Source organism: Dendrobates tinctorius, unplaced genomic scaffold, assembly GCF_039654945.1.
Source record: "Dendrobates tinctorius isolate UK_male_01 unplaced genomic scaffold, ASM3965494v1 ptg000128l, whole genome shotgun sequence".
Classification (NCBI taxonomy): Eukaryota; Metazoa; Chordata; class Amphibia; order Anura; family Dendrobatidae; genus Dendrobates; species Dendrobates tinctorius.
In genome coordinates, this window is record NW_027361796.1 from 19,439,445 (window position 1) to 19,454,605 (window position 15,161).

The 15,161-nt window shown below is 43.5% G+C and overlaps 1 protein-coding gene across 1 annotated transcript; it reads right to left on the reverse strand.

Annotated features, from left to right (window-relative positions):
- Positions 1–11,052: 11,052 nt before the first annotated feature.
- LOC141047605 (uncharacterized) lies at positions 11,053–12,577 on the reverse strand. Its single transcript, XM_073542744.1, has 2 exons — positions 12,404–12,577; positions 11,053–12,289 (listed from the first exon to the last, which is right to left on the reverse strand). Exons 1-2 carry the CDS (start codon positions 12,493–12,495, stop codon positions 11,161–11,163), a joined length of 1,221 nt encoding a protein of 406 aa, XP_073398845.1. The 5' UTR covers positions 12,496–12,577; the 3' UTR covers positions 11,053–11,160.
- Positions 12,578–15,161: the final 2,584 nt, after the last annotated feature.

Here is a 15,161-nt window from a genome sequence, read left to right on the forward strand (position 1 = left end):
TTAATAGTCTCCATGGGAGACTAGAATCTGCCATAACCCGATCGGCTCTGCTACATAGAGATGATGATCAGATAGCTCTATGTGGTAGAATTAGGCTATGTGCACACGTTGCGGATTTGTATGTGTTTTTGTAAGCTAAATAAAGATCTATTATTTAACAAAAAAAATTGTGAAGTCATTTCTTTGTCCAACTTCTTCTTTTACATATTCCATTGAATACCATAATATCATCACATACCTTGTTCACATATAATGTTTACACACACAAAACAAATATTAATGAATATCTATAGATAGATAGTGTAGTGCGGCGCTCACTGTGTGTGTTGGGGGACACTCACTTGGCTGCGAGATTTAAGGCACACAGGAACACTTTCCACTTAAACAGTCTATGCGGTTTATTTTCTCCATAAACCATGGAAGCATGAACAAAAGGCAAACTGTCTTACATAAGACATATGAATTCTCAATGTCCAAAGAAGAGCTTCGCTCTCTCAGGCCTGTGGGCACACAGGCTGTGCCATGTCCAGCATGCAGGCTCTATCGCCTGAACAAAGTCTCTTTTTGACCCCGGTCGGTATTACTCACGTTTATCAGGGAAGCTGCCGAACTGGGATCACCGTTCCGGACAACACCTTGACACCAGGCCGCCTAACAGTTCCAGATCCTCAACCGGGCGGTAGCTTCCCCATGCAGAGCCGCCTGTTATGAATGAGTCACTGGAGGAGGAAAAAAAAAAATGCAAGCTAAGTCCAGAAAACCGGAGAGGTTGGTAGCTAGTGGATTGCAGACCCCTGATCCTATTCACAACAACTAACAGTAGCCGTGGAGCGTTCCTACGATGGTCCTAGATGCCTCGTCAAAGCCGGAGAGCTAAATAAGCCTAAAGAAAGAAAGGGGAAATCTAAACTGCCCCAGAGCAGACCCCAAAGCGTAATAGACAGCCCCCAACATGTATTGACGGTGAAAACAGATGAAAACACAAACACAGACAGAAAGACAGGCAGAGCAAACGATGGGGCCCAACTAACTAGATAGGAAAGGACAGAAAAGATGCTGGCTGCAATCCGCAAAAACCCTACCAAAAATGTCCCAACACGTCTGATAGGAAAAACAGCCCTGAAGTCACTAGACTTCAAAATCCATATATCAGCACTCCGATATATTCTGAAGACAGAGCAAAAGAGAATTAACCGATCAGGGACAAAAATGGAAATTCAGCAAAGCCCCAGCCGAGGCTGGCTGAACACAAAACTAAGCAAATCAGACAAAATCTCATGGAACAATAACAGAGCAAAACTTAGCTTTAGAAGACAGGAACTGAACTGGAGGCCAGAGCTCAGAGCAGAGAAATCACCAGCAACCCTACAGGGCGTCGGCTGCCTTATATCCACTCAGAGATTCCGGATGTCCAATCGCAATCCACCTGTTCAGGTGACAGGTCTCTCCCATCCAAATCAGTTTCACCACCTCCTTTCACCAGCAGAGGGAGTTCATCGGACATCAAAAGTGAACGAGAAAATGAGCTCACCACAGCTGCCACTGACTCTGCAAACACGGTCTCTCCGTGTGCTGTTCAGGACGTCTGTCCCCACTTGGAACCGTCCAACACCCAGGCCCAAAGCTTTACCATGTGCTCTTCAGGAAGGTAGCACACCTTCCAACACATAGGCCTTCCAGGACCTTCCACACAAACCAATCAGGTCCATACTCTCTCTCTCATGTGACCCACACAGGTCACATTATATAGCTCGTAACCACACCCACAGGTGAGGTATGGATCACATGGGCTGGTCACATGGTCATGACCTCACTGCAGGTCCTTAACACACAGCCACATACACAGGCTTCATCTTGGGTGTTCAGACACACCCCCTTGGGTAGGTATGTAAATTACTGGACCCACCTATCTCTCCAAGTCACCTGGAAGCCTCCCAATGTATAGGAAAAAGCCCTCATCAGTAGATCTGCTGAACGAAACACGCCCAGGCTTCCATCACAGGGCCACCCACCCCTGTGATACATATCGGCCATTTACAACCATGCTGGTCACTGTTTCCCCATCACAATAAAGGAAACACCTGCATGCATGTCCTGGGGAGCCCATACAGCGCCCCCTAGCTGTAATAGAGATCACTGCCTTACAATAGATATATCTATAGATAGATAGATATATCTATCTATCTATAGATACAGTATATTTATCTATCTATCGATATATCTACAGTATCTATAGATATACAGAAAAGATAGATAGCAGCACAAACTTGAGCAGATTTTGGGTGCAATACTTCCTGAGTAAAGCGGTTGTCCAACGCAAAATATAAATGGAAAAAAAATCAGCACTCCAGTTCAAAGAAAAATTGTGTGCTTTAATCCAGCACCAAGTGGTGCAACGTTTCGACCTCACAGCACGACCTCACAGCACCACTTGGTGCTCGATTAAAGCCCACAATTTTTCCTTGAACTGGAGTGCTGCCTGATTTTTTTCTATCTGTAGATATACAGTGCCTTGCGAAAGTATTCGGCCCCCTGGAACTTTTCAACCTTTTCCCACATATCATGCTTCAAACATAAGAATACCAAATGTAAATTTTTGGTGAAGAATCAACAACAAGTGGGACTCAATTGCAAAGTTGAACGAAATTTATTGGTTATTTTCAATTTTTGTTGAAATTCAAAAACTGAAAAGTGGGGCGTGCAATATTATTCGGCCCCTTTACTTTCAGTGCAGCAAACTCACTCACTCACTAAATGACTAATGATGATAACTATAATCCACCTGTGTGTAATCAAGTCTCTGTATAAAAGCACCTGCTCTGTGATAGTCTCAGGGTTCTGTTTGAAGCACAGAGAGCATTATAAAGACCAAGGAACACAACAGGCAGGTCCGTAATACTGTTGTGGTTATTCCATGCACAAGTCAGCTGTTCAAAACAGTTGACATATCCCAGGAAAGATGTAGGCTCACTGCCGGAGCCCACATCAAAGGGACGGAGTCCAACATCGACGTAAATTTATGCCCAATATTGGAAGGGGGGTTAAGAATGTGATAACATTTGGTCACCAGGGTAATGATTGGGACCCCGCATCAGGCCATGGGGTCTCCGATCCAAAGGCAGAGGGGCTCTCAGCCCTCTGCCAGCTCCCAGAATGCTGCGATTGTGTTCGAGCGCAGAATTTCGGGGGTTAATGTGCCAGGAGCAGTACATGACAGCTCCTGGTACTTAGTGCCAGGTGTCAGCTGTCAAAATCAACTGACACCCGGTGGCGATCGTCTGCAAATCAAGCATGTATACGGGTGATCGTGCAGACGTAATAATCCGTCCCTGGTCAAATAGACCCAGGTCACATGGATGGATTATTATGTTCGATGTCAGAAAGGGGTTAATACATTTGCACTATATTACATACATTAGGAGGGACTAGTTAAAAATAATTCTTTGATATACAAATGCAACACCTACACATGTTATAGACTCAGTAATAGTTGACATAGGCAGCTTCAAACTAATGGATTCTGCCTCAAAAGATCAATAGTCCTAAAACACAAAAAAAAAAAAACTGCTGTGCCAGCTGACAAAAAGTAATCAACACCACAAGTATGAAAAATACAATTAACTAACCAATAAAACTGAAGATAAAATCCCTACTGGCTAAAATAGAATACATGACACCAAATAAAATGGAATTCTCAAGAGTTCATATCTTTCTCAGGTGCTGCAGAAACATTGTAATTTAACTTAAAGGAAACCTTAACTTGAATGACTGCAACCAGGTACATTTTTCTCTGAAACGCTCCTGCATTTCAGATAAAAACGTAGTTTAAAGACCCAACAGATAAAGACAAAATGAATCTGATATGGCCTCTGTCCACTCCAATCCAGCACACTGATACGTCATTCCCATGTGGGTACAAAGGAAGAGGCTGGACGATCATCTGGAGTGGGACTGGGAGAAGCCGCTTTGGACTCATATTGTCTCTCCCGGCCAAATATTAAAAGGGCCACTCCAGTGATTTTTTTATTTTATTTTCCTGGGTGCTAGGTATCATATAAGTAAGTGTAATTAGTGTGACAACATACTCACCGGCCGCTGTCTTCTCCTGGTATCACTCCCACCCAGTGACGGAATGGGGTTCCAAGGGTCCACCAGTAACATTGACTTTGGGCGGGTCCAATTTTCACCTGCATGCAAATATTACATCTCCCTCAATCACAAATTTACCTATATTTCTATATAATAATGAACTGGGTAGTTTGGTTAATGAATGATGAGATGCTGCTTTTTTCTGTACAGAGTGAATCAAGTGAATTATGCCAAGTACTACCCATAGTGGGGTTGAGGGCTCATGTCTCCACAGGGACCCACCAGGGGATTACCCTGTTACCCTAAGGGTCAGTCCGAGCCTGGTCCCACCCCAGTCCACTCCAGCGTCACATCACCTCTGTTTGAAGCGGTGGTTACTATTAAACCCCTTAATGACCACGGAATTTCTCTGGGGTCTCGACTACTGGGGGTAGCTGAGACCCCAGAGAACATGATATGGATCAGTTTTTACCAACCCTAGTGATGTGTTTGCCATTATTAATGAAATTAAAAAAAGTCAGATTTCCCATTTAATTTCTCTCTTCTCTGATGTGATCGCACATCAAAGGAAAGAGAAATGGGGTACCCCGATCCCCCGGTACCTCCAGTGTCCCTGGATCCTCCAGCATCCCCCCCTAATGTCCACCGGCTGGTAGCATCTTCTTCTGGGAAGAAAATGGCAGGCGCATGAGGAGTGCACTCGCCGAGATCTGCCGACTGGCACCCGGCAACAGAAGGAAATTTTTCCTATTCGTTCATTTTGATCACTGTGATAGACCCTATTACAGTGATTAAAATAAAGAAATAGTAAATCAAGCCCCTTTTATCACCCCCTTAGTTAAGGAAAAATAATAAAATAAAAAAGTTTTTTTTTAAGTTTTCCATTAGGGTTAGGGTTGGGGCTAGAGCTAGGGTTAGAATTGGGCTAGGCTAAGGGTTGTGTTAGGGTTAGGCTAAAGTTAGGGTTGGGCTAAAGTTAGGGTTGGGGCTAGGGTTAGGCTATGGTTAGGGTAGGGCTAAAGTTAGTGTTGGGTTAGGGATAGGGTTGTGGTTATGGTTGGGATTACAGTTAGGGTTGGGATTAAGGTTAGGGGTGTGTTAGGGTTAGGGTTATAGATAGGGTTATGGTTAGGGTTGGGATTAGGGCTAGGGGTATGTTGTGGTTAGGGTTGTGGTTAGGGTTGGGATTAGGGTTAGGGGTGTGTTTAGGTTAGGGTTGGAGTTAGAATGGGGGGTTCCACTGTTTAGGTATATCAGGGGGTCTCCAAATGTGACATGGCACCGCCATTGATTCCAGCCAATTTCGTGTTCAAAAAGTCAAATGGTGCGCCTTCCCTTCTGAGCCCTGTCATGCTCCCAAACAGTGGCTTTCCCCCACATACAGGGTATTCGCGTACTCAGAAATTGCACAACAAATTCTGTGGTCCATTTTGTCCTGATACCCTTGTGAAAATAAAAAAATTTGGTTCCAATGTAAATTTTTTGCAAAAAAAGCAAAATGTCCATTTTTTATCTCCACATTGCTTTAGTTCTCGTGAAGCACCTGAAGGGTTAATAAACTTATTGAATGTGGTTTTGTGCACAGTTTTTAGAGTATTGTCACTTTTGGGTATTTTCTGTTATATTGACCCCCCAACTCATTTCAAATTTGAGGTGGTCCCTAAAAAAAATGATTTTGTAAATTTTGTTGTAAAAATGAGAAATCGCTGGTCAACTTTTAACCCTTATAAAGTTCTAACAAAAAAAATTATGCGATGTAAAGTTGAAATGTGGGAAATGTTATTTATTAACTATTTTGTGTGACACCACTCTCTGATTTAAGGGTACAAAAATTAAAAGTTTGAAAGCAGCAAAATTTTCAAAATGGTTGCCAAATTTCCATTTTTTTCGTATATAAACGTAAGTTCTATCGAAGAAATGTTACCACTAATGAAATACAATATGTCATGAAAAAACAATCTCAGAATTAGTGGGATAGGTTGAAGCGTTCCAGAGCTATAACCTCATAAAGTGACAGTGGTGAGAATTGTAAAAATTGGCTGGGTCATTAAGTACCAAACTGGCTGTCACTAAGGTGTTAATGTAAGATTATATGACCAAGTACGAGGCTTCAGAGGCTTACTCTAAATTCCCATAGACTAATATTGAGAATATTCAGAAGAGGACCTCCACTCCACACTGTGTGATTCATCATGTTACAAATGTGGTGACGTAAAGCCGCAGCAGACTTTGACAGGCCTAATACCAGGAGAGATAGAGGCTGGTGGGTATGTTACTACACTAATTACACTTATATACATGATAGCTGGTGCACAACAAAATAGAAAAAACATTTTTCTCTAAAACGCTACAGCTGCAATCATGTAGCTAGGCTCCGATTCATGCTGCCTACAGTTCAGGCAATGTGAATTAAGTGACAGAATTCCTCTAAATGGATTGTACAGGGTTAGAAAACATGGCTGTTTTCCTCTACAAACAGCACAAAACCTGTCCACAGGTTTTATTTTAATATTGCAGCTCATCCATACTGAAAAGTACTGGGCTGAGATGCAATCCCACACACAACCCATGGGCAGGTGCAGAATGGTTTTTCTAAGAAAGAAACTATATTTTTTAATTCTGTACAATGCCTTTTTATGGCTAAAAGCTCCATTTTGATGTAAGTAATGACAGGTCATCCAAGCCTAAATTTTAGTCATTCTTCCTAAACAGGACTTCTCAAACTTTTTATATTAGGTCTAACCAGTCAGGACATACAATTGCAGTCAAATTCTTTACTCCTCCCCCATTGAATAATTGGGTTTCTAGCCTCCCCCATTGAATAATTGGGTTTATTCAATGGGGGGAGGGTTGATTTAAGAGATTAACATGGATTAGGTTTATTTAGTAGAGATTAAAGAAAAATTCCCAAGACACCTCAGTTTTCCATGGAGCCCTCAAAGCAACCGCCTCCTCAATGCCTCTTCTGATTAGTAGGCCCAGTCAGATGTGAACGATGATGTTGTGTTGGACCAAGAAATTAGAGGAAGTGCTGGGGATTCCCATAGGTAGGAGGCGGTTCACAGGGTTCCTGTCATCTATACCAAGCTCCTGCAAGTTTTTTCTCTAATCTCTATTATTAGTTCATGAATATTTTATTTCTGGACTATGAATAGCGAGAAAATGAAAACATACAACACCATACAGTACAAATGATCTGATTATACCTTCTACTGTGTTAATGAGGTAGTACAGTAAGTACTGGACATCACTTAGGCTACTTTCACACATCAGGTTTTCGGCGTCAGGCGCGATCCGGCGTCGTGCCGGAATGCCGGATCCGGCAAATGTTTTGTAAAACCTGATGTGCCGGATCCGGTTTTCTGCCGGATCCATCTTGTTCTTGACAGACAAAACCGGATCCATCTCATCCGGTTCATCCGTTTTTCTATCCGTTTTTCGACGGATTACGCCGGATCCGGTTTTTAAAATTGACCCTTGTGGCCTTCCGAACGGGATTGGCTACTGGAAAACTATATATAGCATGTTCCTACAGCCCTTCTTTGACAGGTTGTAGAGGAGAAAGTGCAGGTTGGAGAGAAGAGCAAGTTACTGGCGAAGATGGATGTTGTCATTGGAAATATTTTGAAGAATTTGGCGGATTTTACAGCGGAGGCGAATCGTTTGAGGGTGATTGTTCTGGAGAAGGAGAGAGCGAGACAGCAGCGCATCAGGCATCGTAGACGACGTTTGTGGATCCACCCCATCACAACCAAGAGAATGACGCGTGGGGTCTATTCTACACTCTGCATGGACCTTCGACGAAACCCGGAGAAATTTTTTGGATATGTTAGGATGAAAATGGAGAATTTTGATTACTTGGTGGAGCGCATTGCACACCTCATAAGAAAAGCGGACACCTATTGCCGCTTCTCTGTTTCACCCGCAGAGCGTCTGATGGTGACTTTAAGGTAAGCCACATTTATTGGATATGCTCGCATCAGAGCACACTTTCACTGCAATCTTGTTGGTGGTAGTTTGCAGCTCCAAGTGTTATAGCTGACTTTTGGTATGTAATGCTGTGATTTTAAACTAATTGATTGTTTTTTAATTCCCCACAGATTTCTTGCAACTGGAGAATCCCTTTCGTCACTGCATTTCCAGTACAGACTCGGGATTTCCACCATATCTGGAATAGTGAAGTACACATGCCGTGCACTGTGGGACTCCTTAGCTGAAAAGTTTTTACCAGAGCCCACAACAGAGAGGTGGATTGAAATTTCTGAAAAGTTTCAACAAATATGTCAGTTTCCCAACTGCTTGGGCGCTGTGGACGGGAAACATATCCGCATTGTAAAGCCAGCCAGATCGGGATCGGAATATTTCAATTACAAGAAATATTTTTCAATTGTCCTCATGGCCATCGCTGACGCGGAATACAAATTTATTGCTGTGGATATTGGGGCCTATGGCCGCTCCAATGACTCTCAAGTTTTCAAACTGTCTGCCATGGGGCGTAAACTGTATGGAAACACCTTCCAGTTCCCACCCCCTAGACCGCTGCCGCAAACATCTGGTCCACCTATGCCATTTGTCTGTGTAGGGGATGAAGCCTTCCAGCTGTCAGAACACCTTTTGAAACCGTACGGTAGCAGAGGATTGTCAAGAACAAAACGCATTTTTAATTACCGCCTCACAAGAGCAAGAAGAATGGTTGAATGTACCTTTGGTATTCTGACAGCCAAATGGCGGGTCCTATTGACTGCGATCAACCTCAAGACAGAAACTGTGGACAAGGTGATCAAAGCTTGCGTGGTCCTGCACAATTTTGTTATCTGCAAGGAACCCATTTCCATTGAGGACACCTCTGAAGAAACCACCTTGCAAGATTACCATGACATTACCACTAGAAGTTCTGTGACGGTTTCAGTAATGAGGGACAATTTTGCAATATACTTTATGTCACCTCAAGGCAGAGTACACTGGCAGGATGACAGAGTGTGAAAGATTTGTGCCCTTAACCAAAATTGTGTACCAACAGTATACAGTGGGGAAAAAAAGTATTTAGTCAGTCAGCAATAGTGCAAGTTCCACCACTTAAAAAGATGAGAGGCGTCTGTAATTTACATCATAGGTAGACCTCAACTATGAGAGACAAACTGAGAAAAAAAAATCCAGAAAATCACATTGTCTGTTTTGTTTTCATTTTATTTGCATATTATGGTGGAAAATAAGTATTTGGTCAGAAACAAGCAATCAAGATTTCTGGCTCTCACAGACCTGTAACTTCTTCTTTAAGAGTCTCCTCTTTCCTCCACTCATTACCTGTAGTAATGGCACCTGTTTAAACTTGTTATCAGTATAAAAAGACACCTGTGCACACCCTCAAACAGTCTGACTCCGAACTCCACTATGGTGAAGACCAAAGAGCTGTCAAAGGACACCAGAAACAAAATTGTAGCCCTGCACCAGGCTGGGAAGACTGAATCTGCAATAGCCAACCAGCTTGGAGTGAAGAAATCAACTGTGGGAGCAATAATTAGAAAATGGAAGACATACAAGACCACTGATAATCTCCCTCGATCTGGTGCTCCACGCAAAATCCCACCCCGTGGGGTCAGAATGAACACAAGAACGGTGAGCAAAAATCCCAGAACCATGCGGGGGGACCTAGTGAATGAACTGCAGAGAGCTGGGACCAATGTAACAAGGCCTACCATAAGTAACACACTACGCCACCATGGACTCAGATCCTGCAGTGCCAGACGTGTCCCACTGCTTAAGCCTGTACATGTCCGGGCCCGTCTGAAGTTTGCTAGAGAGCATTTGGATGATCCAGAGGAGTTTTGGGAGAATGTCCTATGGTCTGATGAAACCAAACTGGAACTGTTTGGTAGAAACACAACTTGTCGTGTTTGGAGGAAAAAGAATACTGAGTTGCATCCATCAAACACCATACCTACTGTAAAGCATGGTGGTGGAAACATCATGCTTTGGGGCTGTTTCTCTGCAAAGGGGCCAGGACGACTGATCCGGGTACATGAAAGAATGAATGGGGCCATGTATCGTGAGATTTTGAGTGCAAACCTCCTTCCATCAGCAAGGGCATTGAAGATGAAACGTGGCTGGGTCTTTCAACATGACAATGATCCAAAGCACACCGCCAGGGCAACGAAGGAGTGGCTTCGTAAGAAGCATTTCAAGGTCCTGGAGTGGCCTAGCCAGTCTCCAGATCTCAACCCTATAGAAAACCTTTGGAGGGAGTTGAAAGTCTGTGTTGCCAAACGAAAAGCCAAAAACATCACTGCTCTAGAGGAGATCTGCATGGAGGAATGGGCCAACATACCAACAACAGTGTGTGGCAACCTTGTGAAGACTTACAGAAAACGTTTGACCTCTGTCATTGCCAACAAAGGATATATCACAAAGTATTGAGATGAAATTTTGTTTCTGACCAAATACTTATTTTCCACCATAATATGCAAATAAAATGAAAAAAAAACAGACAATGTGATTTTCTGGATTTTTTTTTCTCAGTTTGTCTCCCATAGTTGAGGTCTACCTATGATGTAAATTACAGACGCCTCTCATCTTTTTAAGTGGTGGAACTTGCACTATTGCTGACTGACTAAATACTTTTTTTCCCCACTGTATACCTTTGCCAACCAAAGTTGGCTATCTTGTCATGGTCTTACTATTTTTAGCTTTAGGGCACAGGTGTGTACCTGGTTGTGTTTTATGCAAAGTATTTCACCTTTTAACAAAAGTTGTGTACATTGTTAGGAAATCACCAACAATAAACACAACTTTTTAGGTGAAATACTTTGCTTCAAACACAACCAGGAACACAACTGTGGCAAAAAGCTAAAATTTACCCACAGTTATATACCTAGTTTTGAATACCATTTTACCTTTTAAATACCCTGTATTTAACCTTTTTCGCCGCAGAAAGAAATGACAGACAACCAGTGTAAAATAATTTAACTTTTATTGAAAAATGTTTTTTTTAGTAAACATTTTTTAAATTTTAATAAACTTTTTTAATAAAGCTTTGAAACCATAAAACTGGTCATTTTTATTTAAATACACACATTATAAATCTGTGTAGTGTGGGGTGGAAATACTGCTGGAGGGGCTGCGGGACACTTCGACACTGGGAGTGTGGAGAGAGGACTGGGATCGTGGTGGGGAAGGAACAGTTAGAGGTGAAGGTGTGGAAAAAACTACAGTATGGGTGGACATGTGGGAGGCAGAAGAGGTGGTGGGTGGTGGAGTGGAGGGTTGGGCAGGGACTGTAGGAGCAGATGATGTTGATGGCAAGTTGTATGGGGAAGGAGTTTGGTACGGGGCAGGTTGCTGGAAGTGGGGAGATGTCTGGTACTGGGGAGGTTGCTGGTACTGGGGAGTTTGCAGGTACTGGGGAGGTTGCTGGTACTGGGGAGGTTGCTGGTACTGGGGAGGTTGCTGGTACTGGGGAGGTTGCTGGTGCTGGGGAGGTTGCTGGTGCTGGGGAGGTTGCTGGTGCTGGGGAGGTGGATGGTATGTAATAGGAGGGGGAGGATGGAAAGTGGCTGGAGGGGGTGTAGATGTAATAGGAGGGGGAGGATGGAAAGTGGCTGGAGGGGGTGCAGGTGGAGGAACTACTGTGGTGGGAGGAGGAGGTTGGGAGGTAACTTGCTGGAGAGCAGCGTGGCATGAATGCATTACATGCATCTGCTGGGCAGGAGAGAGCGTTTCCATGCGCTCCACAACAGACCTGAAAAAGGTGTGGTTTGGCGAAGATCTTGCTTCTGAATGCATGGTTTGCAGAAGTGTCTTCACCTCCAGAATGCTGGAGTTGATCTGCTGATAGCCTGCGGAGATTTGCTCTGACAAGACTTTTAGACAGTTCTGGAAAGATGCATTCAGATGCAAGAACTCTGGCGCATAAGTCTTTTCCTGACCCCTCTGCCGCTGCCGCCCAGTACCCGCAGGTGTACTAGAGGTGGCAGGGGCAGAAGGGTGGGGTAAAGGGAAAGCGATCTCCTCACCAGTAGCTTCATGTAATGTAGGCGGCCACGATGCTCCTGTGCTGGTGGATGGGACAGATGGGTCAAATGTGTGGGAAGGCTGGGAAGGTGCAGATGTACCAGGGCGGTCGAAGTGTCCCTCGGTGCCGGTCTCCTCAGGGATCGCCTCAGAAGGGTTCAATCGTGCAGGCTCCCGAGTGCTGCTCACCGTGCTGTGGAATAAAGAGAAAAAAACCCAATTAAAATAGTGACATGGTATGGCCCTGGCTGAAAAAAAAAATTTACATCTAAACATTTTTTTGTCACATGTGGTGAGTAATATTTACCTTCTGGTGACCATTGTATCCCGGAGGAACGACAGGGCTTGGGCGTACTTGTACTTGCTCCTGCGTCCTCCAGATCCACTCGGGGCCCGCATCTCTTTATTGAACTCCTTCTTGAAACGATCCCTCACAGACCGCCACCGCTTCACAATTCTCTGCCCTGAAACGAGAAAGGACAAAGTGGTTAGTATACAACATCAGTGTTTCCCAAACTCCAGTCCTCATGGTCCCCAGGGGTCATGTTTTCAGGATTTCCATAGTAAATAGAAATCCTGAACACATGATCCGTGGAGACCACGAGGACTGGAGTTCGGGAAACACTGGTTTACATCAAGCAACCGGTACTGTATATACTTACGCTCTTTAATCTGGGCCCGAGCATCGAGGTCCTCCCAGCGGTCCACAAGGAGCGAACAGATTTCCTCCCAGAGTCGTCGGGTAACGATCAGGTCAGCGTGGCGGCGGTCAGCCATATTCCAGAGCGGCTCCCTTTCTCTGACGAGATCGATGAGGTGGTCCACATCGAGTCCTCCATCCTCACCGTCAGAGTCGGGAGCACGCTGTGAAGGCTGTTAAAGAAAAAGACAAAAATAACATAATTAGCCTCCACAAAAGAAATGAAATAAAAAAGCCAAAAAAACAAAGCAAAAATATTTATACTTACACGCTGGTGACCGCCGCGTTGCTGTAGCCGACGACCCTGGGAGGCACTGCGAGGACCTCTTGGCCGAGCACCAGATTGGGAAGACTAGAGAAGAAAACAAAAAATGTTAGGTCTTTGGATGTTGGCATTTGTTTGCTGTGTGTGGTCTGCAGAACATTGATTTCTATGTGTTGTGTGTAGTGTGATGTTGTGTTTCTGCGTTCGATGCCAAAAACTTACCAATTGTGAGCCCACTCCAGGTGTCTGTCCACCCCTTCCTTCTTCTTCTGGGAGCTCCTCTTCATCTTGTGATTCCTGTTTTGAAATAAAAGGCAATGAATAGACATATATTACAGAGATGATGGATTTTGGAAATAAAAACTTACCGTCAAACGCTGACGATGCGAGGGAGGGCTCCCAGAAGAAGATGTGCTGTCCTGTTCATGGCCAGACTCCATGGCTGTGGGCATTGCTGCTGCTGTTGCTGCTGCCAGTGCTGCCATTTCTGCTGCTGCTGCTGCATCTCTTGGGCGGCTGTTGAATAAAGAGAAACAAAGGGCCAATCAATATCTTGATATTCCATGGCCCTAGTTTGGAGGAATGGGGGATTTGATAATTACCATCTCTCATCTGCTGCTGGCCTCCCCTCCTCAGCATGTTCCATTTGCTGCTCCATTTGGGGTGGTGGTGGTGCTGATGGTGCTGCAGTGGTCTCCTGCCTTCTCCTGCGCTTGGTTGCTTTCTTGGGTGGCATGTTGGGTGTGGCTGTGGGTCCCACTGTCTTGCTTTTATATATGTCTTGTGGGCAGAGCTACTGAGCATGCTCAGACCAAAAACACCGGATCCGGCCACCGGATCCGGCTGTCGCCGGATCAGGCGCATTGCGGCGCTCATAGGCTTTCATTGTATGAAAAAGCCGGACACGCCGGATCCGGCGTGTCCGGCTTTTTCGCCGGAGACAAAAAACGTTACAGTAGCCGTTTATTCCAGACGCCGGATCGCGTCACATTGCCGGATCCGGCGTAAATCGGATGAAACGCATGGCCATCCGGCTCGATCCGGCTCTAATGCAAGTCAATGGGGGGGAAACCGGATCCGGAATTGCATTTCGCCGGATCCGGTTTCTGTCAAAAGCGCCGGATCGCGCCTGACGGCGAAAACCTGATGTGTGAAAGAGGCCTAAGTTGTATAGGTATACATATTCTTCAGAGATATATGAAAAACGATGTCTGAAAATAGAACAGAATTTTGAAGAAGAAAATTCAATTTTTTATGATGTGCAAATCCTCACTAAATTTATTTCAGTTCTTCAATGCAAAAAGTGAAACTCATATAGAGTCATTACAAACAGAGTGATCTATTTCAAGTGGTTATTTCTGTTAATATTGATGATTATGGCTTACAGCCAATGAAAACCCAAACATCATTATCTCAGTAAATAAGAATAATTTATAATGTTGAGTATTATCAATATTATTATTTATTATGTTCAGTAAATGCACTCAATACTTGGCCAGGGCTCCTTTTGCATCATTCACTTTTTGTATTGAAGAACTGAAATAAATTCACTTTTTGATGATATTCTAATTTTGTGAGAAGCACTTGCATCTGCTATTAGTTTCATTTAATTTAATTAAACAGGTTTCTCTGTTTAAATCTAGAGCATCCTATACTATGAACCCACCTTATTTTTACTGTGGGAATTAATTATCAGACATCCCAGTATGAGCCTAAATTTGTAAGTAAAAGATTAGAATTTTGTATACCTTGTTAATCCTCTTTGTAAAATCCTGTGTTTGCTACTGCTCAGTAATGACCAGCAAATATTCCATCAATTACAATGTCATTTAGCTTGCAGTAGCCATTGTTCATTATTTCAAATAGCATACACAAAGCATTGGTGTGCAATAACAATAAATATAGCTTTGGAATAAAATTTACTAAAAAATGACTATTATAAAAAAAATCTATATTCTATAGTACTTGTTAAAATGTAAGGAGAGAAAGCAGCAGCTACTACTTTTAATGTAGAAATTACTGGAGCAATTTTGTAGAGATTTGAAAGCGATTCAATTAATTTAATGCATAAAAAGTCTTAGGGAGTTTGGTTTTCTTTAT

What these genes read in the sequence shown, in the direction of transcription:
- LOC141047605 (XM_073542744.1), bottom strand. Translation starts at nt 12,495, where the DNA reads ATGCGGGCCCCGAGTGGATCTGGAGGACGCAGGAGCAAGTACAAGTAC. An exon ending in GATACAATGGTCACCAGAAG is followed by an intron (nt 12,290 to 12,403) that starts GTAAATATTACT and finishes TTTATTCCACAG; the next exon opens with CACGGTGAGCAGCACTCGGG.